At 44.1% G+C, this 24,523-nt stretch overlaps 2 protein-coding genes across 2 annotated transcripts in view; one reads left to right on the top strand and one right to left on the bottom strand.

The window, feature by feature from the left end:
* The window catches only part of ccdc162 (coiled-coil domain containing 162), a 224,150-nt gene extending 218,868 nt beyond the window's left edge, over nucleotides 1-5,282 (top strand). The window contains exons 50-51 of the mRNA XM_078213536.1: nucleotides 562-710; nucleotides 3,578-5,282. Coding sequence (XP_078069662.1) covers nucleotides 562-710; nucleotides 3,578-3,691 — 263 coding nt within the window. The 3' untranslated portion in view covers nucleotides 3,692-5,282. The remainder of the gene's footprint in view (nucleotides 1-561; nucleotides 711-3,577) is intronic.
* cd164 (CD164 molecule, sialomucin) lies at nucleotides 4,524-24,427 on the bottom strand. The gene is made up of 7 exons (XM_078213535.1): nucleotides 24,109-24,427; nucleotides 20,609-20,698; nucleotides 11,163-11,243; nucleotides 9,059-9,103; nucleotides 8,816-8,881; nucleotides 7,776-7,841; nucleotides 4,524-7,092 (listed from the first exon to the last, which is right to left on the bottom strand). Exons 1-7 carry the CDS (start codon nucleotides 24,425-24,427, stop codon nucleotides 6,926-6,928), a joined length of 834 nt encoding a protein of 277 aa, XP_078069661.1. The 3' UTR covers nucleotides 4,524-6,925.
* Between the last annotated feature and the right edge of the window lie 96 nt (nucleotides 24,428-24,523).

Below are 24,523 nucleotides of genomic sequence, written 5' to 3'. Positions count from 1 at the left end.
ACTCGTGCTACCAAATAAACTTATTGGACTTTAATCTGGTGTTGAGACTACTTACTGTTCCTATCCCAGTCCAACGCCCACAACTCCACATCATTGAGAAACTGGTGATGAGTCACCTTCATGAACCACAGCAGTCCATGTGGCATGGGAACACCCACAGTTAGCTAGTGAGTTCCAAGATTTTGACCTAGCGACAGTGAAGGAAGTGATACAGTTTCAAGACAAGATGATGGGGAGCTTGGAGGGAAACTTGCAGATGGCAGTGCTCCTATGTGTCTATCCCTCAAGGTTGTAGAGGCTGCCGATTTGGAAGGTGCTGATAAAGGGGGTTTGGGGAGTTGTTGTAATGCGTGGTCTGTTACGATGTTGTAACTTGCTTGTATTTTGGTGCCTTTCACTTGCATTTAGGGCTTCTGCATTGGTCTGCTTTGTATTGTATTGCTTGTAATAATACAATTTATAATTGTTACTACATTACAACTGTGCGGTGCAAAAAAGGTTTGGCCTCAAGTCCATGACTGCTGCCTCATCACCATGTAAAATACTTGCGTACTTACACAGGCACTGGATCACTGACACCCTTTCGAACCTATTCCTCAATAACCACTTCCAGAGATTATTATCGGCGCTGTTTGACAACTGATCCAAAGACCATTGATTCTAGTGGAACTATTACTGGTGGAGGAAGGAAGGTGCAAAGGCCACAAACGGTGAGTAGTGGTTCTATAGCAAACAACCTATTGGCTCAAACAGAAATGGAATAGGTCCTGCCCCTCATTCACGCTGGCAGTTTCTTTCCATATTGAATTATCTGTGCAAAGTAAATTTTGACCCGAAAACAATTTGAATTTAGCACCGTGACATTACAAAATGGAAATTTAGTGCTAAAATGAGACTTGAATTGAGCACCTTTGGATTAAGACTGAATTTAAAGATGGCAACTAACCAAACTAAACAGTAGGATGCACAGACACAACTTTTTCACAATGAGAAATGGTTGTGGTGATTGGAGGTCAATCATCTCAGTACCAGGACATCACTGCAGGGGTTGCTCACGGTGATGTCCTCGGCCTAACCATCAACAACCTTCCTTCCATCATAATGTCAGAAGGACGTTCGCAGATGACTGCGCAATGTTCAGCATCATCCATGACTCAGATACTGAAGCAGTCCATGTCCAAATGCAGCAAGACCCGGACAATATCCAGGGTCGAGCTGACAAGTGGCAAGTAACATTTGCACCACACAAGTGCCACAGGCCATGGTCACCTCCAGCAAGAGAGTTTAACCATTGCCAGTGATTAACACTGCTGCCTCTCAGCGCCAGGGACCCAGGTTCGATTCCCGGCTCGGGTCACTGTCTGTGCGGAGTTTGCACATTCTCCCGTGTCTGTGTGGGTTTCCTCCTGGTGCTCCGGTTTCCTCCCACATTCCGAAAGATGTACTGGTTAGGTGCATTGACCTGAACAGGCGCCGGAGAGTGGCAACTGGGGAAATTTCACATGTAAGCCTTACTTGTGACTAATAAATAAACTTAAATTACTATTGTTGAACTCCCCCCACTATCTACATCAGGGGTCACCATTGACCAGAAACTGAACTAGCCATATAAATAATATAGCTACAAGATCAGGTCAAAGGCTAGGAATCCAGTATCTCATCTCCTGACTCCCCAAAGCCTGTCCACCTTCTATAAAGGTACAAGGCAGGTGTGTGATGGAATACTCTCCACTTGCCTTTGAGTACAGCTCCAACAACACAAGACGCTGACACCATCCAGAACAAAGCAGCTTGCTTAATGCTACCCCTTCCACATTCACTCCCTCCATCACCAGCAAACAGTGACAGCCGTGTGCATCTTCTACAAGATGCACTGCAGGAACTCAAGGTTCTTTAACCACCACCTTCCAAACCCATGATCAATACCATCTAGGGCAGCAGATATCTGGGAATACCACCACCTGGAAGTGGTAAGTGCCACTTACCATCACATCCTGACTTGAAAAACATTATTCCTTCACTGTTGGTGGGTCAAAATCCTGGAACTCCCCAGCAGCACCGTGGGAGTACCCACGCTGCAAATTGCACCTTCTCAGGGGCAACTAGGGTTGGACAATACTGCCCTAAAAGGGATCAATCACAATTTGAATTTGGCTGCACAAGCCTCAAGTCCATGGCTGCTGCCTCATCTGCCTGGTTTCACTGCTATTTATTGTGACTGTAGCTTTAGAAAATAGTATATTTATAAAAATATCCTCACACATCACTTACCACCTCTCGAGATGGAAAGTTCTACATACTACGTGGTTCCATGCAGCTATGCGAAATTAACAGGAGTGAGAGATGTGCTTACAAACAGGGCATAGAGACAATTGAGTTTGTGTCTTTGTATGCCCTGTTTGTGAGCACATCTCTCACTCCACCTGCGAAGGGGCAGCGCTCCGAAAGCTAGTGGCATTGCTACCAAATAAACCTGTTGGACTTTAACCTGTTGTGAGACTTCTTACTGTGTTTACCCCAGTCCAACGCCAGCATCTCCACATCATGACTACTGTGGGAGGAAGCCAGAGCACCCGGAGGAAACCCATGCAGACACAGGCAGAATGTGCAAACAAAGAACAATACAACACAGGAACAGGCCCTTCGGCCCTCCAAGCCCACGCCGCTCCCTGGTCCAAACTAGACCATTCTTTTGTATCCCTCCATTCCCACTCTGTTCATGTGGCTATCTAGATAAGTCTTAAACATTCCCAGTGTGTCCCCTTCCACCTTGCCTGGCAGCACATTCCAGGCCCCCACCACCCTCTGTGTAAAATACGTCCTTCTGATATCCGTGTTAAACCTCCCCCCCCGCCTCACCTTGAACCTATGACCCCTCATGAACATCACCACCGACGTGGGAAAAAGCTTCCCATCATTCACCCTATGCCTTTCAATTTTATACACCTCTATTAGGTCTCCCCTCACCCTGTCTTTCCAGTGAGAACAACCCCAGTTTACCCAATCTCTCCTCATAACTAAGCCCCTCCATACCAGGCAACATCCTAGTAAACCTCCTCTGCGCTCTCTCTAAAGCCTCCACGTCCTTCTGGTAGTGTGGCGACCAGAACTGGGCGCAGTATTCCAAATGCGGCCAAACCAACGTTCTATACATTTGCAACATCAGACCCCAACTTTTATACTCTATGCCTCGTCCTATAAAGGCATGCATGCCATATGCCTTCTTCACCACCTGTGACATCACCTTCAAGGATCTGTGGACTTGCACACCCAGGTCCCTCTGCGTATCTACACCCTTTATGGTTCTGCCATTTATCGTATAGCTCCCCCTACATTAGCTCTACCAAAATGCATCACTTTGCTGCTTCACAGTGCCAGGTGACTGTGTCTCCACAGAGAGAGTCACCCGGCACTGTGAAGCAGCAGTGCTAACCAGTGTCACCCCCTGTAGACATCTGAACATGCGCATTGTCACTTCATGCCGACTGGCTTTTGGGAAGGATGTGAGCATAATGTTAAACAACATTCTACACAAGTTTCAGCATGGTCTGACAAACTTGTATCTATTTTAAAAAAGGTTCCAAGCAGACTCCGTAACAAGGTGGTGGAAGCACTATTGCCAGAATTGGACGAACCAACTCATCACAATCTTCTCAGAGACCTGCAAGACTTCAGACTAAATCAGAAATAATTGGGAGAATTGCCAGGGAGCCACGTTGCACAGACAATCCAAAAATGAAAGCGGTTTTATTTTTTATATCAAGTTTTTCCAGTTTACGGTCACTGCAGGCTACTCTTGCAGTCCATTTTTTTAACGGAATGCTTGAACACGAACGATTAAGTTTGACCAATTCCAGACAATGTTATTTTATTGCAGTAAACATTCACAATTGATCAAAAAATGTGTTTGCATTATTTGTGGGAGCTATGGCTTCCTCACCATCTTCTTGCAAGCCAGGCTGGTTCCCCCCCCCCCCCCCCCACGCAAAACTATTCAGCAAAAGTAGTCTCTCCAAAATCTGCATTTAAATTATGGATCCAATAAAAATGCGATGAGCTTGGATAGAACCGCAATTAGCACAGACAAGCCATTAATACCTGCTGACTAACAGGAAAGGAACTGATCTGCATGAGGCTGTAAGAGTTCTAACAGTTTACATCAATTAACTTCTGATGGAAACCAAAAACGTTCTCCTGGTGACATTTCTAACAATCCATTTCTTTCCTCCTCCACTTGCCTTCCAACCTGTGCTAGGATTTGGTTCCATGAGACAGGAATGTTGGCAGGTGACAGAACTATTACCCCCACACATTCACTTGTATTAAAAGCAGCAAAGTTAATTCACTCTGCTGCATCTGACCAGAAACACAGGATACTTAATCCCAGCATTTCCAGCAAAATCAATAGAATTGCAACCTTGCTATGCAGGTCATCATACACTGCATTTACCAATTGAACCAGTTACTCTTCTGTGAGTGACTAAGCTTGACAAGTGTTAAATAAGCAACTCCAGAAACACACAAACAAGTAAAACATGAAATTTATTGGTTGGTATGGTTACACATTCTGTTCTCAATGAGATATTGTGGGGTGTAAAAACACTTCACAATGTTACAGGTAAAGCAGGCATCCAAAAAAGCTTCAGCTTTTACACATTACATCACACTTTGGCAAGTGAAGGCAGCAGAGTTCTGAACAAAGCACTTCCAAAACAAAATTAACATCCTCTCTTTCTCATATCCCCCCCTGCCCTCTAATTAGATTTTTGGCCATACTTCAAGTCAATGGCTTGCAAGGTATCCTTAAGGCACTTTAACCCGAATTCAATTCTCCATTGCACAGCTGAGATGTAGTGCAAATCCTGAGCACCTGAAACTGGAGGACAGAAATACACTGTGCAGCTACAACTACAAAGTACTGTGTGGGTGCAATGAACAATTCAGTGCAATCAATTAAAGCAGCTGAACAACATGGATCACCAACAAGGCCCCTCGCAGCTGAATGCAGTTTAGTCTTTTGTTATATCCAAGTGAGTTGCCCAAGATCATAAGACACTGCAGTTTAACTAAAGCTTTGCCAATTTAATGCAAAGGTGTGCATAGCTGCACAAAGAACAAATTAACACAGTCCCTTTGGTTTCAGATGACCAACAAAACAAATGCAGGAATGAGACAAAGATAATGCATTATAAACAAGGTAGAGCACTTGAAGGCATTTGCTTGAATATTACAAGATCAGTTTGTTTTTTAAGCAGATTTTAATATTCTACAAGTCAGAAACAGACTGCCATTTTTAAAATGTACAATTTAGCTAGCACTGCTTATCTGAAGCATTCAGAAAGTACTCTGGTTACCCAAATATTGGTGGCCAATTGAGCAGCACTCCTACTACATTGAAACATGCAGCAAGTGTCATTTCTATGTAGTTTATCATTAAGGGGGAGGGGGGGGGGGGCTAGAGTTAGATTTGTGGTATTCTCAGTACTTCAGATTGCCCATCCTTGATTCTGGGAACCAGTTACTGTGCACTGGCTTCAAATTGACGGGGCTGGGGCATGATTTTCAGCTTTTGATGCTGCTTTGCAAGTAAAGCCACAGTTTGTGTACACAAAGGATGAGGGAGAAGTGGGGAGAGACAGTTATACCAGAATATATTTTGAATTTCAAAACAAAAACCCTCTCACCAGTCCCCACATGAAATATCTGGGTAATCCATTTGTCCATTTTCAAATCACCTACATCAGGTCAATAGTTTTTTGTACCACTCCTCCTCCTCCTCCTCCTCCCCTGCCACCCCCCCCCCCCCCCCACCCCTTCTTCCAATGCAGTAACTTACCATTCACATTTCAATTGCTTTCATGTCCAAGGTGTACAAGAGCACACTGCTCCAACCCCAAAGTAATTACTGTGAAGTTATTGTAAGCAAACTGATCAAAAGGTATCAAAACAACCAACCAACCCCAGAATTAAACAGCAATGTCGTACCACACATTTCAAGATTTAGAAATTTAGTCCGAAATGATTGTCTTCCAATCTTCACACATCAACAGAACTACTTCAAGCTAAGATGTTAAATTCTTCACATTAAGGTCATTGCAAGAGCTACCAACTTTAGTGACAACTGCTTAGAAAATAAAATTCTCCTGCGTATAATTTGTCCTTTTCTTCCACTTACACAAACCAATAGAATGTAGATATTATCGCAACAGTGGAAATCTTCAAAGTACCATAGCATGCAGTATTTCACAAGAGCCGATGGTCAGGGAGAATAGTGGAACCAAATGAAACATCCAAATCACCAGTAGTGAAGTCCAAATAAAAGTGGATAACATGCTTTCTAATTTACACCCCATTCGTGCATGGCATACAACCACACTCATACACTGTACCGAAAGTGGAGTGCGTTACTCTGGAGAATGTAAACTAAAAATGGCCAACGTCGGGATCTAGTGCAAATAATCCAATAAACAAATTCAGCTTGGGACATTCACAAAATCATTTACATACTCTACTACAGCTCTCAGCCCAGTTGGCAGCTCTAGATTACAAATCAACCTTTTTAACACTGAAAAGTCTAAAGAGAAAATACTTTTGTGAATACAGAACTCTAGTTTGTTTGAAGGATGCCCCTGTTCCATGGACAAAACATTAGCAGGAATAAGGCCACATTTATTTAAGGCATGGCTGTTTTCCCTCCCCCAAATAAATCCACGTGCCCAGTACTAAATTAAGTCTGGATCAATTAAATGTTACAGGCCTGTTGAACAAATGATGGCAAGTCAAAACCAAATTTAAAAAAGTTATACCGTATTTACCATTAAGATATGGCTAATTCTAAAGAGTGGTGTGTTATCTCCTGAAACATAACATAGTGAACCAACAATGCAAGCAACGGCCAAGTCACTGTGGTCCAATAGTGAGGTGCTTAGAGCGTGTGGTAGTTCCTATCCTTGGTTTTGCAGAACTTCACAGCGAAAAAGATTACAGCTTGTAATCCAAGCACAAGTACAATCCCTCCAATGAAACTTGCTGCATCAAAAGTAGATTTCTTATGTGGTGGCAATGGCACAGGAGTTGTCCCATTACTTGTACCTGTCAAAAATGGAACATACACATCAGGATTAAAACAAATTCTGCATACTTGTAAAACTAAATGTAAAACTAAGCACAGGTTTATTCTGGGCATGGTCATTATGCACTCTCCTTTAAATGGTCCAAGAGAAGAGGACCCACAGGTGGCCAAGTGTCCCATCAACCAAAGAAACACAAGCAGCCAATAGGTTCCCTGGAGAATAAGTAACAGAGCAGATGCAAAAGATTCCACCACAGCACTAAAATCATTATAGGGATCAGTGAGAATCACAACTTCAGAAGTCTCCCTTTTCAGACAGAGGAGCAGAAGCCTTTCTTTCAAAGGGTTGCTGTGACATGGAATTCTCTTCCCCCTAGGTCTTTGAATTTATTTAAGGCAGGGGTTGGGCCTGTTTCTGTTGGGCAAGGGAATCAAGGGTTTGTGGGGGTGGAGGGGAGTGAGAGGAGAACAACAACAACAAGGGGCGCGTGCATCAGCCATGATCTTATTGAATAGTGGAGCTGGCTTGAAGAATCAAATGGCCCCTCACTCCTGGTTCCTATACGCAATAATCCTTAGATTATCTTTGAGTTCCTATTGTATTAATTGTTCCAGTTCAAATATACAGGAACATTACTGGAAATATTCTTTTACCTCCAAGCAAAAGTTAATTTGAGAACATACAACATGCTTTCACATTTACCTGCTGTAGTAAGGCTGCTGGTATTGGGTGTCAGAGTAACCACAGTGCTAACCGGAGTGAAGGTAGCTGTGCAGGCAAGTCATAACAGAAGGTGGTTAATGGAATAAACATGATAAACATACACCATTTTATGGTCAAAATTGTCACAGCGAGACTGGATATTAACAACTGGCCATTTTCTTCTTATGGCTGTGTATTGGAGCAGTAAAAGTTACACATAGCAACCTTTGTGCGGGGGTGGGGGAAGGTGGGAGCCTGTATTGGGCAATATCCGGAACTCAAACAAAGCAACTTGAACCTATCATATTATCAATGCCTAGCACTTCAATACCAAACACAGGAGGAGCTCACTAACCAATATATTAGCTCGTTGAACAAGCAATTAGCCACTCCCTGGCTCTTTACCCACTAACTAGAAAATACAAGGGATGTACAGCATTTCAAAAGGGATAGGATTTTTCAATTACACCAACATGAATACCAGATTTTTTTGCCAGTGGTACTACTTTTGCTAGAAATTTCTGCGGAAAGATATTACCATTTCTTATAGATGCCCAATTGTTTTCTTTCAGCCCACCGGTTTAGTGGAATTACCAGATAGGTTTACATCATGATTGATGTTGTCAAAGCTAAACGATCAATTTCAGATATTCATACAGACAGCTTGGATTTGGTCAACATGATATGCCGGTTCTCTCCAGCCATCTTTCCAGTCAGGGAATTGTCCGGCATTATTATATCAGAGAAGAATCCCAGGCCCAGAATACAGGTCTATCAAAGGAAATTACTGCAGATGCGAGAAATCAAATAAAAATGCAATGCTGGAAAATGCTCAGATCTGGTAGCATCTGCTCTGATAAAGTCACTGCTTCCCTCTCTAAAGATGGTGCCAGAGCTGAGTGTTTTCAACATGGGTTTTTGTTACAGGTTCCAACAAAGCAAGCAGTTCCCACCAAAAAAAAGCAATCACCCGTATAAACATCTCTAAAGAAACAAGGATCACAGTTAACCCGCAGAAACCTATCAGATTCTCCCATTACCTGAAGTAAAGTTTGAAGAATTGGTAGATGAAGCAGGAGTTGAAGTTGCAGTTGTGTGTGTAGTGACTGAAGGACAAAAACAGCAAGCAAAACATTTACAAGCAGCTGTTACAATTTGTACCAGTTAAGTCCGCAACAGATATCATACTGCACAAGACAGTTATACAGAATTTAAAAGCTACAGTATCCTCAGACTGATGTTGGATCAGATACGCACAGAAACCCATACAGTTCTCTCATTACCTGAAGTGGGAGTGGGAGTCGAAGGCTTAGTTGTATTTCCAGAGGCTGAAGAACAAGAACAGTAAGACAACTATTTAAAATAGCAACTACAACTTGTACCAGGTAAGTCAACAGATCATATAATGTGGAAGTCACGTTTACATAGAATTTAAAGCTACAGCACGGGTTTAAAAAAAATAACCATTTGCCACTCTGAAGGCAACTCGCATCAGCCTTTTCCACTCAATTGACAAGATGGGGTTAAACAGACTTGTACCTTTATCTAGCAAACCACCCCAAAAATGTCCAAAACTCTGTACTGTGATTCTATGAATTTGTAAATGTTGCTTACTTTTTAATCTCAAGGATAAGCGGCAAAAAGACAGCAAGTTGGATGGTAAACGGGTGAAAGAAGGACAATGTAGGAGAAAATTTATCTTATTTGGTAATGAAGTAGACTTTGAGGATGCAGGAAAATACAATGATCATTAGATCGGGAAAGTGGGAAGACGTGTCACAAATGTAATTCAACATGGGTAATTGGGGGAAGAAAATGGAAATACATTCTACAAAGTGCAGAAGATAGGCACCCAAAAATATGCAGCACTCCCTTCAAAAGGGGTGGAAAGAGGAGGAACCTCAGTGGGCTTGGGTATCTCCATAGAATCCCTACAGTGCAGGTCCACCCTCTACACCTTATCTCTGCAACCCCACACATTTGCCATGTTAGTTCATCCAGTTTATCTACATATCTTGGGACAATTACGCATGGTCAATCCACCCAGCCTGCACATTTTTGGACTGTGGGAGGAAACCCATGCAGACACCGGGAGAATGTGGAAACTCCACACAGTCACCCAAGGCCAGAATCAAATCCGGGTCCCTGGCGCTGTGAGGCAGCAGTGTTAAACAGTACCACTGTGTCACCCAGACCTCCTGCATCAGTAATTCTACAACTTGGGAACATTTCAGTTGCCATCTTTTATTGAACTTGTGTTTATATAGTTTTCCCTTCAACCACGGTGCCTTAGAGGAACTGCCTTGTGTCCCAATTCCATTTGCCAATTCTGCCCTATTGCATTACCATTGGATCAAAACTGTAAAAAGGAAGTTCAAATTCCATTACAACTGTAATGACTAATGAATGGCTAAGCAGTAGGGAGATTACACAATGACTCAGAATTTAACATTTTGCATTTTAAATAAACTTTAAAAAATGTTTAAACTCACTGGAGGTAACCAGTTTTACTAACTAATTTGCACAGCAACCATACTACTAGTCCAAAAGACATGCTGATTAGGTGCATTGGCCATGCTAAATTCTCCCTCAGTGTACCCGCACTGACATCGGAGTGTGGCGACCAAGGGATTTTCAGTGAGCTTACTTGTGACACTAATAAGTCAACTTTAACTTTATTTGCACTTTGCACCGATGCTCAGTGCAAGACATTTCTAATGTCTGGTAGCAATGCCCAGGTTGTCAAAAAAGTGACATGCATATATGACCGCATGAAAAAATACCTGCCCTTCAAGCAAGGTACAGCAGGCTTGTATCCCAGAGCTGCGCGCTGCTACTGTGTACAGTTTGACATGCACGTTGGTCACTGTCACAAGTCAAATAGCTCATTCTGGACCCAGTTAAAATTTTTTCAAAAATTACACAGCAAAGCAATAAAATATTGGTTACAATACTCAACTAGAATTGGGTTACTGGATTTAATCACTGAATAAAGTTTACCCATTTTCAGGAATCGGCCAAGTTTTCCAGATGGGAAATGCATACAAAGAGCTTTTGTACAGGATTATAGGCATAAGGAAAACACTTTGGATTAGCTGATCATACATGGACTAGAGGTCAAAGGTTTAAGACTTTATTGCACAATGAAGCAGTTTGAAGTTTTGCCTTTAATTTTAATGTTGTGTCAGCCCACACTTTGTATTTCTATAAATCTATTTTTTCATTTTAGAAAAGGCAAAACAATTAGCAAATTGGGAACAAGAGGAATCAAACCTGCATCATCTTTCTGTAGAAAAAAAAGCGGTAACCAAAACTGCCTCAAATAGTACAGCCATTAGAAAGTCTTGCATTTCATTACAACTTTACCGAATTGAATGTCTTTCTCACCTTCACACATCGTCTCATTCCAAAATGTGCAATTTACTTTTGGCTGACCTGTTGCGTTGACACATCCTCCACCACCAGCATCTGGAACACCATTAAGGGAGATCAGTTATCAACTATCTACAGAATCAGATGTTTAAGCACAGGTTCAATTCATTGTTAAAAATCAGCTTTTTTTCCTCGAGATGCTTTAATACAAATGAGACCTATTCCACCTGGGACCTTTTTTAAAAAAAGAAACAATATTACATAAAAATCTAGATGGTGGAGCTGTAGCCACAATTCCACATAAACATAAGCTCAAGATAGTGCAGCCAGCCATGACTGATGAAGGTACAGCATAAGGACTACATATGCAAACAGCAAACTCCAGATGCAGCCAAGTGCTCCCACAACCCATGGATCAAATCAAAGCTCCATGGTTCTACCACATTCAGTAGTAAATGGCGGAAAATTAAATCGAATGGAGGAGGCAGATTCACAAACATCCTCAATGAAATCAGAGCCCAACATATGTCCAAAAGACAAGGCTAAAGCATATATAACCTCAGACAGACGTGCCAAATGGATAATCCACCTTAATCTCCACTTTTTCACTGCTTTCACAGGGTGTGGACATCACTGGCTAGGTCAGCAATTTTACTGTCCATTTCCAATTGCCTTCAAGAAGGTGGTGGCGTATCACAATTGTAGAACTATCACAGAAGCAAGTCTCCTGCTAATTTGATTCACCCCATGTGATAAAATGGCATGTGTACCAAATACAATAAAGGCCTCAACAACCCAGCCGTGGCTCTATAGACTTGGGCTCCAGAACTAGCTGTGCCTCAACTTGTTGCTATACCACTACAATACTGGCACCTGCCCAACGATGTGGAATTGCCCACGCATGGCCAGTCCACAAAAAGCAGGACACATTCAATCCAGCTGATTATCACCGCACCAGACCACTTCCAATCAACAGCACGGTGATGGAAGCAGCACTTACTCAACAACACCCCATGCACTGGTGCTCAGTGTGGGTCACTTTAGGGCCATTCAGCTCTAGTCCTCATTAGTGTCTTGGCTTAATCATGCACAAGAGCTGAATTCTAATGCGAGTGTGCGACCGCCTGAGAACCCCGCACTGGTTGAAGTCATACCTAGCACAAAGGAAGACAGTTGTGGTTGTTGCAGCCATTCACCTCAGCCCCAGGATATCGCTGGTGTAGCTGTTAAGGGCAGCGCCCCAAGTCCCATCACCATAAGCTGCTTCATCATTAGGGTGTCACCACTGACTAGAAACTTAACTGAACCATTCACAAACGGTGGCAACAACTCCAAAAGCCTTCCCCTCACCAACCAGACACAGGATGAGTGTGATGGAGAAGCTCAACGCCATTCTACTTGATTAGCACCTATTCACATCTTTAATATTAACTCTCTATCACCACTGCACTGTAGCTGCAAAACGCACTGCAGCAGCTCTCCAAAGCTTCCTCCGCATCTTACAAACCTGCAACTTTATCGGCAAGGTCAAGGAAAGCACGTGCATAGAACACCATTTAATATACCATTCAAACTTGGAAATAGGTCACTCACTATTCCTTCATAGTCACTGTCAAAAAGCTAGCACTCCCCACCTAACAGAGTGCAGTGCCTTTCCCTCAAACTGTAGCAGTTCAACAAGGCAGCTCACCATCAATTTCAAGGGCAATGAGGGATGGACAATAAAAACCAGCAACAGCTACATGCTGCAAACATGAAGTTCACAGCGAACAGAGAGGAGAAAATAATCAGTCTGATTCAGTTGAAAGCATCAGTAAAAACAAACAGTAGGTAAAGGAGACAAACTATTGTTTACATCAGCAAGAGAATCATTGCAATAGAAGGTTCATTTGGGGCAACCAGATAATTAGCTTCTTTAAGTTTCAACTTTAGCAACTGAAGCGTTATGACAGCAAGCAAAATGCAGGAAGAACCAGTTCCCAAAGAACAGCAATCTCTGCAAGGTCAGCATTATGAACCAGAGATAGGCAAGGATTACACATTTTGCTGTTGTCTCAAATAGACAGAAACCTTCTGAAGGCAACTTGAGATTTCCTTCCTCCAAAAACATGTATCCATAATGACAGCTCTATTCTCTTGTCCACTTCCATTCTTGCCAAAATGACAACTTACCGTCATTTCCCAAGCCACCCAAGGCTGGAATTGAACCCAGGACCTTGGCAATGAGGCGCAGAAGTGCTAGCCACTGTGCCACTAAGCCACCCATTTCTTCCCATCTTGACTCCATCCTCTCTCCCTTGTCCAGTCTCCTCCACCCACATTCACGATTCCTGATGCTCTGCATTATATCAGCAATTTCTAGTTCCCTGCCTAATTGCCTCTTCTTCACTATGGACATCCAATCCTTCTCTACTTCCATTCCCCTCAAGGGCGTTCTGATGGCTCTCCACTTATTCCTTCAACAGAAGCGTGAACAATCTCCATCCGGCTGAATTTTGTTCTGTCACTCAAACATATCTCCTATAACTGGTCTCACTTTCAGGTGGACCATGGGAACCACCACGGACTCCAGTTTTGCCCGTCTTTTGGTGAGTTATGTGGAACATTTCTTGTTCCAGTCTTACTTGGGCCCACTCCCACAACTCTTTCACCATTACACTGATGACAGTATCAGTGCTGCTTCATGTTCTTGTCAAGACCTAGAAAAACGTATCAATTTTGCTTCCAATTTCCATCCTCTTACCTTCACATGGTCCATCTCTGACACTTCCCTTGCTTGACCCCAGTCTCCATTTCCAGTGATAGACTGACCACCAATATTCAATACAAACCCCCCCCACCCACCGACTAAAGGTCCTGACACCCTGCTTTCTGCAAGGACTCCATCCCATTCTCTCAGTTTCTCCGCCCCTTTTGTTGCATCTGTTCTGATAACACCAAATTCAAAAAAGGTGCTTCTGACATGTCGGCCTTTTTCTTTAACCAAGGATCCCCCTCCAGTGATTGACAGGACACTAAACCTGGTTCAATCCATCTCCCACACCTCTGCCCTCACATCCTTCTTTCCCTCCCAGAAACATGACAGGGTATGTCCACACTTCCCACCCCACCAGCCTCTGCATTCAAAGGATCATCCTCCGCCATTTCCAGCATGCCACCACCAGGCACCTTTCTCCTCCTCCTCCCCCCCCTCCGTCAGCATTCTGCAGGGACCACTCCTTCTGTGACACCCTGGTCACCCCAACTCCTCATCCCCTTTCCACGGCACCTTCCCTTGCAATCACATATGGTGCAACATCTTTACCTCCTCCCAGTGAAGACCCCCAAATGTCCCTTTCAGGTGAAACAGTGTTTCACTCTCATCTCCTCAATTTGGTTCACTGTATTCACTGCTCCCAATGTGGTTCTCCTCTACATTGGGGTGAATAAATGCAAACTGGGTGACTACTTTGCAGAAAACTTCTCACTCAGCCTGCAAGCATGACCCAAACTTCCCTGTCGCTTTCTTTCTCAACTTGGGCTTCACTGGATCATTGCAGAAGGCCAAAGACAAACATGTGGGCATGAGAGCAAGATGCTAACAAACTGCAGAAGCAGCATCTCATCCTCAGATTAGTCATGTTACAGTTCTCATGACTCGGAATTCAACAACTTTAGACTGTGACTTTTCTTCCCTATCTTGAACCTTTAAAACAAATGTACAAAACAAATTTTGGCCCAACACAATGCAAACCACCCCCCCGCCCCCCCCCCCCCCAGCTGTCTGAACTCTGACCTTTTACTCTCTCATTGACATTCTGATATTTTACCGATTGTGCATCTACTAGTCTTCTACAATCCTCACACTGCCATTAACACTTCCTCTATCCTGTGACCAACACATCTTTGTTGCAATCTCTCCTATTTCCCACTAATCACTGACCTACTCCTCAGTATTTAATCCATCACATTTCTCCCTCTTTAGCAGAGTCATACGGACTCAAAAAACATTAACGCTATTTTCTCTCTCCACAGTTGCTGCCAGATCTGTTGAGTTTCCCAGCATTTTCTGTTTTTGTTTCAGATTCCAGTATCCGCAGTATTTTGCTTTTATTCCATTAGCCCTAATCCTCTGAACTTTGTGATCAAAGGAGATGCAGAAGAGACAACGTGGCCAAAATAAGCAAACAGGATGTGTTTTACGTAAAACAGCCAGCAAGTCATCTGTCAAATGATGTGGCATTGGCATTTTAATAAGTTCCTGGAATGCAGACCAACAGCCTATGCAGGTTATTCATATGGGCTGCAGCTAAACCAGTAGAACACTTTGCAATAAGCAGAATGGAGCAATCACAATTCAGAGGGGGCAACCTTTTGGAAAACTGCAAGTTATATTGGCACACCTAAAGATGAGACTTCATGATATGATAAAGTACTCTGCTTGGATGCTCACCACTCAAAGCTTTCGCAGACAGCTACTCTAAAATAGATCAGGATTTCTCCTCCACAATTTAAATTACATACAATTAATTTCCACCTGATCATATTGCAAGGGTATTATAAGAGGTACTCTGGTGTTACTTCTCATGCTTAAATTTTAAAATCATGATTTACAATAAAAGGTGCAGGTCTACCTTATCTGTGTTAGTTTTGTTCAAGATGTGGCGATGCCGGTGTTGGACTGGGGTGGGCACACTAAGAAGTCTCACAACACCAAGTTAAAGTCCAAAAGATTTATCTGGAATTACGAGCTTCGAGTGGTAACTTACTTGAAGGAGACGCGCTCCGAAAGCTCGTGACTCCCTGTTGGACGTTAACCTGGTGAAGAGGGACTTCTAGCTCTGTTCAAGTAATTCAAAATCAATCCTAATGCCCACTTCACCATGGTCCCATGCTGTATATGTCCACTGACTCTGGCTACACATCCCGCTGCCTCGGCAAAGCAGCCAGCATAATTAAGGACCCCACTCACCCCAGACAGTCTCTCTTCCACCTTCTTCCATTGGGAAAAAGATACAAAAGTCTGAGGTCGCATACCAACCGACTCAAGAACAGCTTCTTCCCTGCTGCTCAGACTTTTGAATGGACCTACCTTGCATTAAGTTGATCTTTCTCTACACCCTAGTTATGACTGCAACAATACATTCTGCACTCTCTCATTTCCTTCTCTATGAACGGTATGCTTTGTCCATATAGTGCGCAAGAAACAATACTTTTCACTATATACTAATACATGTGACAATAATAAATCAAATCAAAATGTTTAACAATATACTTCACAATTTCTAAAAAATTACTCAATATAGAACTAAAAATTTCAACTACAGGCTGGATGTAGTTTTATTTAAGCTCTGAAAAAAAGTTGAAAATGATCCAAAATGGTTGCCTAGTGTTGCAAAGGTAGAACATTCCGGAGAAACTATAAAAGTCCGGTTCATTACTTTCACTGATACCACAAGAGAACATCCAAATCAAATCTTTATTCTTACCCGACTTTCAACAACAAGGTTATGAAGCTTGTGCTTTGCCTACAGATTTGAGTAAGGGGTGACAACGTACTTGCTTTGTTAAGGTCATCATTAATCTAAACAATGAAACAGCCACCTCTTCAGTTAACAAGATTCGTGTAATCTGATTTGATGACTACTTGATTTTGCTTAACTCCTTTCCCTTCCACCGCAGGTTTACAGGGCACTGTGGTGACCTGCACCTAGTCAGAAAAGATTTAGTTTGAATCAATGTTATATTTGTGTATCATGCATAAACTAATAAAAACAGGGTACAGCTACCACCAATAAAAGACAATTGATCAAAGACCTAATATGTTAATGAGGAAAACAAAAACGGAAAATATGATAATGAAGGTGTGGCTGTTGATATCTGAACTTCCAAATTCAGCAGGCTGCTAGAGGAGTGAATTCCCAGAGGAACAGGTTGTTGAGCTTCTCTTGCTCAGATCAAATCCACCTTCTTGATGTTTGAACATTACAAGAGGAAGGACATAAAATAGGGATAGTGAAGAATAATTACAGGGAAGGAGCTGGAAGAATAAATATTAGGCTACAACTAATGACGCAGCTATACAAGACCCTCGTCAGACCCCACTTGGAGTACTGTGCTCAGTTCTGGTCGCCTCACTATAGGAAGGATGTGGAAAAGATTGAAAGGGTGCAGAGGAGATTTACAAGGATGTTGCCTGGATTGAGTGGCATGCCTTATGAGGATAGGCTGAGGGAGCTCGGTCTTTTCTCCTTGGAGAGACGTAGGATGAGAGGAGACCTAATAGAGGTGTATAAGATGTTGAGAGGCATAGATCGGGTGGACTCTCAGAGGCTTTTTCCCAGGGTGGAAATGTCTGCTATGAGAGGACACAGGTTTAGGGTGCTGGGGGGTAGGTACAGGGGAGATGTTAGGGATAAGTTTTTCACACAGAGGGTGGTGGGCGAGTGGAATCGGCTGCCGTCAGTGGTGGTGGAGGCGAACTCAATAGGGTCTTTTAAGAGACTCCTGGATGAGTACATGGAGCTTAATAGGATGGAGGGTTATAGGTAAGTCTAGAAGGTAGGGATGTGTTCGGCACAACTTGTGGGCCGAAGGGCCTGTTTGTGCTGTAGTTTTTCTATGTTCTAACTTCCACCCAGTGTAAAGACCTATCCCGCTGGAATTACAAGAGTTTAAAGCTTGCCCAGCTGTTCAGGGAAACTTTATTCAAACCTCTGCTGGCTGGAGCTGCTTGGAACCTGCAGTGAAAGAGTCCCCGAAGGCCACAGCACAGTGCAACACCAGCAAACTCAGGGAGGCTGTGGCCCCTGTTTTACTGCACTGGCTGTGGAAAAGCAGGTAGGTTTAAATGGCCCAAAGTTATGGCCTAAAGTAGAAGTGTTTTTATTTCTAACTCTCTTACTCTGTGCAAAATTGGCAGAACTAAAGTTAGCGATTTAAATAACTTTGTAGGATGCAAATTGTGCAGGGTAAGTCAGCACTTCTGGACAATTGCAGCATAAAGACTTACCTGGGAACTTCTGAGAGGGATTCTCCAGAGCATCATTGGGATACCCGGACAAATCCAATACTGGAGTGTCAGGAATTAGGGGCCTTTAGGCCAAGATGCAAATCAGATCAAGCCTTGGAGGAGGAAGGCTTGCGCCTCCTCCAATCAGCTTGGCTCATGTAGATCAGGCCCAAGACAGGAGTGAAGGCCCTGTCTTGTCAGCTTGGATCGGAAATGTCTCAACTTGTTGAGACTCTGAATTGGACTTGATTTGATTGAATTGGAAAAGTATAAAAAATATTAAAAAAGAAATTAGGGGCCTTTATGTTAGCCCTGAATTTATTCTAAGTCAATATTCTCTCGAGCCACAGAGACAGAATCATGCTTTTCACCTTTTTACTCATTTAATGCCGTTAGCACGCATAGAGGTCAGCACACCTGTTTGTGCCGTGATCATTTTAAGCTAAAGTACTCAGAACTGTTTTATTTGTTCTAATGTGGTTGCTGGTGCAGAATATCGTGGGATTTTGCTTATTAAACACACGAGTTAGTTGGATTACTGGAAAAGTGTTTCCCAGAAAGTATTCAAATCTTGAATAAACTCAGGAATAAACTCAAACATTTCTGACACGAAAAGAAATGGGATAGTCGCCAACCATTTTAACAGGAACTGCATGCAATGAGCTTGGTGACATTAGATACACAAACAAATATCACTAACAATTATTGCAAGATCTCATTTCAATTTACAGTTTCTATCTCCTCTTCCTGAGCCAACAAAAGACTAGGTAGCAATCTGCATTATGTTTAAAATGTCTTTGGTTAGAATATGCTTGAAGACCAGAAACATCACTTATTTCAGGTCACCATACTGAAGAACTGATTTATATTACATTCCCTGAAATTACTAAATCTCCAAAATTCACTATTTTGTTCAAGACGTTCCAGTAACTGTGTTGCCAAAGTAATACAGAGCAAAAAAAATATCCAGACTGCAGGCTAGCTGCCAAGTTTTGGAGCAGTGTCTATTAAAACAAAATTGATGAGTAGTTCTTTTTATAAGTAGTACTTACAACACTAAAATTAAGGCATCTCATGAAATTATGGTTGCAATTAAATCTAGAATTAAATGAATATCTCTTGTGCCTATTTTTAAAGCTGCATAATCGCCAAACATCAACTAAATGGACAACTTTTTGAATTCAATGCAATTCTACTCAAGTGGTATGTTTTATTGCCAATGATAAAATAAACTTAAGAGAATCCTGATTTCAAACAATTACCCACTAGCAGAACTTGTGGTAGTGCTCTCTCAGAAGGTACATTTGTTATACACAAGTGTTAGATCAAGTAACACTATTATTCCACTGCTAATGCAGAACTACGCTCAAGCTACCTCGCCCTCACTAAATTTTGAAATTTAAACCAACTTTATCCACCTATTTGATATTCAAAGAATGCAGCATCACTGAACATATAGACACTGACAATGCAAACAAGACAAAAGACCAGCAACAAGACTGTAAAGTATACAAAAATGAGGGACCCAAACAAGAATTATTTTAGACCCTATCAGCAACAGAAGAGTCAAATTTAAACAAAGATCAATGGACCCATCAAACTTCATCCTTAACATCCACTAACATTTCCAAAGTATTCTAATGTAATTGTCGATGCTTCTAAATGTTTGTTCTGCATTATATTATATTCAAATAATTAAACATTTGGAAAATAAATGGTTCCCAATATCTTTCACATTTTCTTTTCACCCATGTTCTCAAGACCTATTTAGCAATATCTTTATAGGAATTCTAGGATTGAAGGAAGCCAGTCTATGGTGCTTGTACCAACTCCACATTAGTTTTCCTTTAAACACAATAACTTTTAACTCCAATCTTATTTCACTACCCTTTGTTCCGTATCTTCTTATTCATCTTCATAGCATCTGAATGAATCTTGATATACTACAGAAAACACAGAGGCTGGAAATCTGAAATGGAAATAAATGCAGGAAATCCTCAACAGGTCATGCAGCATCTATGGGGAGTGTGTTAAGGTATGACATCGACCTCTCAGGATTCTGACAATGGGTCACACGATCTGAAATGTCAACTCCATTTCTATCTCCACGGAGGACACCCTTAACCACATCTCCAGATTGTAGCCTTTGAGATTCTCCAAATTTGAACAGTCTGATACAGAAATGCGTTGCAAACTGTTCCTTACATTTAATAGTCTCCAGTCTGCCTCAAATGCATCTGGTAGGAAATTGTCAAATTACTGTAGCAGCTGTACTCCAAAATACTTTAGGATTTAACAAAATCTCAACTGTCATCTCATTTTAGCAGCTTAAATTTGGAGTGCAATTTATATAAAGCAAAATAAAAGGGACTCCAGGTGGAATCTAGTTATCCAAATGCAAAACTTAAAGAACTCTCCTAACTATGGAAAGGGTTCTTAAACTATAATAGGACATAGTAAAATTGTTTACCTGTACAGACCATCCAGGTGCAGGTCAGGTTGACATTCGTGTGGTTCAGAGAACTGCAATTAGCACAATCGTGAAAATTGCTGCACTTCTCTAGAAAAAGTACAATAAACAGAGTCAAATGTTGTACACGGTAGTTGCTAAAGTTGAGTGAATAAAAATCATGGAAAGCCATCAACTGTATTACTTCAGTCCTGAACACTAAGTCAACAACATCAATATTGGAAATAGAATATGTGAAGTTACGTTCAAAGCTAAGTATTTTAAACAGAGGAAAAAATACTTCAATTGGTACTGGAACCTCCAAGATCCCTAAAAGAATCTCTGCTCCTCAGAAGGTGGTGTGCAATATGAGCATTGCTGCCAAGATACAAATCAAATGTGAAATAAAAGAGTACTTTATCTGTAAGTTTACCTACCCAGTGCCAAGGTCAGGAGACTATCCTGGCACAGGAAGCTTATAAAAAATTTAAATTTAAATGGCAACTCCACATTTTATAGCACTCTAATATGATTAGATAACATGGTGCCCTTGGTACACAAGTTTCCCCAGGAATCGAGATCACTGTTTGGGAAACTCAGTCTGCTTGTTTGTCCAGAGGTTTGAAAAGGGCTGCTTTGAAATTGTTACCTTCGTGGTGAATGAATCCTAAATCAGAACATCAAGATCTGCTCGTATGCAAAACTTGAGACACAAACAATAGAAACGTTATATGGGTTCCAAGGTTTTGCATTACACACTTTGCAGCCCATAGTGACGAAAAGCCTGGAATCCCTTGCCACAGACAGATGGGTTTATTTCTTCAGGTAAAAATATTAGAAAGAAGCCTTCTTTCCTGTTACTAACTCAAAGATATCAAGCAGCTGTCGCATCTATTGTCTTTTATCTCTGCCCCAGAAAATGTGCATGCTTTCCTTTGAGCCTCTGCATTTAATTTAACAGAAATACTGCTGATACCCTTGATATTATTCCATGGGATGGGAAGCCAGAGAATTTCTACTGCAGATCTTGACCGGTAGAATAAGGGTTGCACACTTAAGCACAGATGACAGCTCTACCTTCAGCACTGAAACTGTGCCAACTTTTAAAATCAAACGTAAGCAAGCGGTTTCCTGAGCAACAGGACTCCACCCCAGTACACAAAGTAAACCTCTGCTGAAATAAGCACTCTATGGGTTTAGAACAATTCGGCATATTATTACAGTATGCTTTACAATAGATAATCAGACATGAGTATTTGATACTCCCCCATCCCCTGCTGAGATTGGCCAGGAGACCTCCAGATGATGCCCAGGAGAAAGTCACTCCATATTTTTTTTAAAAATCACCTAACCACCTTTCAGTTGAATGGGCTGCCGACTACTACAAAAGGCAGGAAGAGTGTGGAGATGTAAACAAGATCAATAATAGTTACTTAAACAGAAAACTTAAAGAATGGTAAAGCTTAGATCAGCACCACTAACTTAAAAATTACATATTAAAATCCATGCATTTAAACAAACTGAACTCAGAACTAGCAGCACAGATAAATTCAACCCGAATGTTAGTTCTAATAAAAGGGGCGGCACGGTAGCAGTGGTTAGCACTGCTGCTTCACAGCTCCAGGGTCCTGGGTTCAATTCCCGGCTCGGGTCACTGTCTGCATGGAGTTTGCACATTCTCCTCGTGTCTGCGTGGGTTTCCTCCGGGTGCTCCGGTTTCCTCCCACAGTCCAAAGATGTGCGGGTTAGGTTGATTGGCCAGGTTAAAAATTGCCCCTTAGAGTCCCGAGATGTGTAGGTTAGAGGGATTAGCGGGTAAGTGTGTGGGGAGAGGGCCTGGGTGGGATTGTGGTCGGTGCAGACTCGATGGGCCAAATGGCCTCCTTCTGCACTGTAGGGTTTCTATGATTTCTAATACTGATTTAGAAAAGGGTATTTCAGTATGGGCATTCCATCGAAAATCTTCAGCATTTTAAATCCTGGATATCACCCAATGACCACTCCCTAACAATAGGGCATGGTGGCAGTGGTTAGCACTGCTACCTCACAGCACCAGGGACCTGGGTTCAATTCCAGCCTCAGGTCACTGTATGGAGTTTGCACATTCTCCCCGTGTCTGCATGGGTTTTTTCCAGGTGCTCCAATTTCCTCCCACACTCCAAAGATGTGCGGGTTAAGTTGATTGGCCATGCTAAATTGCCCCTTAGTGTCAGGAGGATTAGCAGGGTAAATAAGTGGGGGGGTTACAGAAATAGGGCCTGGGTGGGATTGTAGTCGGTGCAGACACGAGGGGCCAAATGGCTTCCTTCTGCACTGTAGGGATTCTATGAAAGTCTAATTCATATTCAGGATATGGATTTGGCATGGCCAGTATTAATTGCCCACAAGGTGGTGGTGGGCCATCATCTCAAACCACTGCGGTTCAGATGTTGCTTCAGGAAAGTCCCAGGATTTTGACCTGGAAAAACAGGAAATCTCCCCCTTTGTCCAGCTGAAAAGTGGAGGGTTTTGGGCCATTTTTAAAAGACTTTAATTCATCATCTTTTGGGGGGGGGAGAGGGGGGGGGAGAGGGGGGGGTGGGGGAGAGGGGGGGGGAGAGGGGGGGGGAGAGGGGGGGGAGGGAGAGGGGGAGAGGGGGGGGTGGGGGGGGAGAGGGGGGGGGGAGAGGGGGGGTGGGGGGGAGGGAGAGGGGGAGAGGGGGGGTGGGGGAGGGGGAGAGGGGGGGGTGGGGGAGGGGGAGAGGGGGGGGTGGGGGAGGGGGAGAGGGGGGGGGTGGGGGTGGGGGAGAGGGGGGGGTGGGGGAGGGGGGGGGTGGGGAGAGGGGGGGTGGGGGAGAGGGGGGGGTGGGGGAGGGGGAGAGGGGGGGGTGGGGGAGGGGGAGAGGGGGGGGTGGGGGAGGGGGAGAGGGGGGGGTGGGGGAGGGGGAGAGGGGGGGGTGGGGGAGGGGGAGAGGGGGGGTGGGGGGGGGGGAGAGGGGGGGGTGGGGGGGAGGGAGAGGGGGGGTGGGGGGGAGGGAGAGGGGGGGGTGGGGGGGAGGGGAGAGGGGGGGGTGGGGGGGAGGGAGAGGGGGGGTGGGGGGGAGGGAGAGGGGGGGGTGGGGGGGAGGGAGAGGGGGGGGTGGGGGGGAGGGAGAGGGGGGGGTGGGGGGGAGGGAGAGGGGGGGGGTGGGGGGGAGGGAGAGGGGGGGGGTGGGGGGGAGGGAGAGGGGGGGGGTGGGGGGGAGGGAGAGGGGGGGGGTGGGGGGGAGGGAGAAACAAGAGGCTGCGGGGAGGGGGAGCCACCATCTCGCACTCAGGGCGGGAATGGGTCCCCGGGGGATAGTCACTCACCTCCCCCCGGGACAGGAGCCGCTCACCGCAGCGGCATAACCGAGACGCCGGGCCCAATGTCACCCCCGGCCTCCCGCAGGCCGGGCCCGGGAGGCGAGGCCCGTTGTTGTAGTTAAAGCCTGGGAGGAAAGGGGGGGGGGGGGGCAGGAGAGGATGGGCCCCGGGGCCGATTGACCCAAGGCCCCGCTCACCTATCGAATCCGCGAACAGCCTCCCGCTCCAGCACAGCAGGACGCCGAGAGCGCCGCACAGCAGCGGCCAGCGCATGGTGAGGGCGGCGGGAGACAGAGAGTCCGAGTGCGGGATCCGGGGCCGATTCTGAGCCGCTACCGCCGCCACTCCGCGCTCAGCGACACCGCTCGTGACTGCCGGGGGGAGGGGCAGCAGAGCCCGGATTGGCTGAACCCAGCCCAGTGCGGAGCCCGGATTGGCTGAACCCAGCCCAGTGCGGAGCCCGGATTGGCTGAACCCAGCCCAGTGCGGAGCCGGATTGGCTGAATCCAGCCCCATACTGCCCCCGGATTGGCTGAGGTTCAGCCGAGCACGGCTACCTGATTGGCTTTCCCTCCCACTTCCTGCCCTCGGATTGGCTAGGGGCCAGCCCCT

Source organism: Mustelus asterias, chromosome 5, assembly GCF_964213995.1.
Source record: "Mustelus asterias chromosome 5, sMusAst1.hap1.1, whole genome shotgun sequence".
NCBI lineage: Eukaryota > Metazoa > Chordata > Chondrichthyes > Carcharhiniformes > Triakidae > Mustelus > Mustelus asterias.
This window is presented reverse-complemented; position numbering and strand designations above follow the sequence as displayed.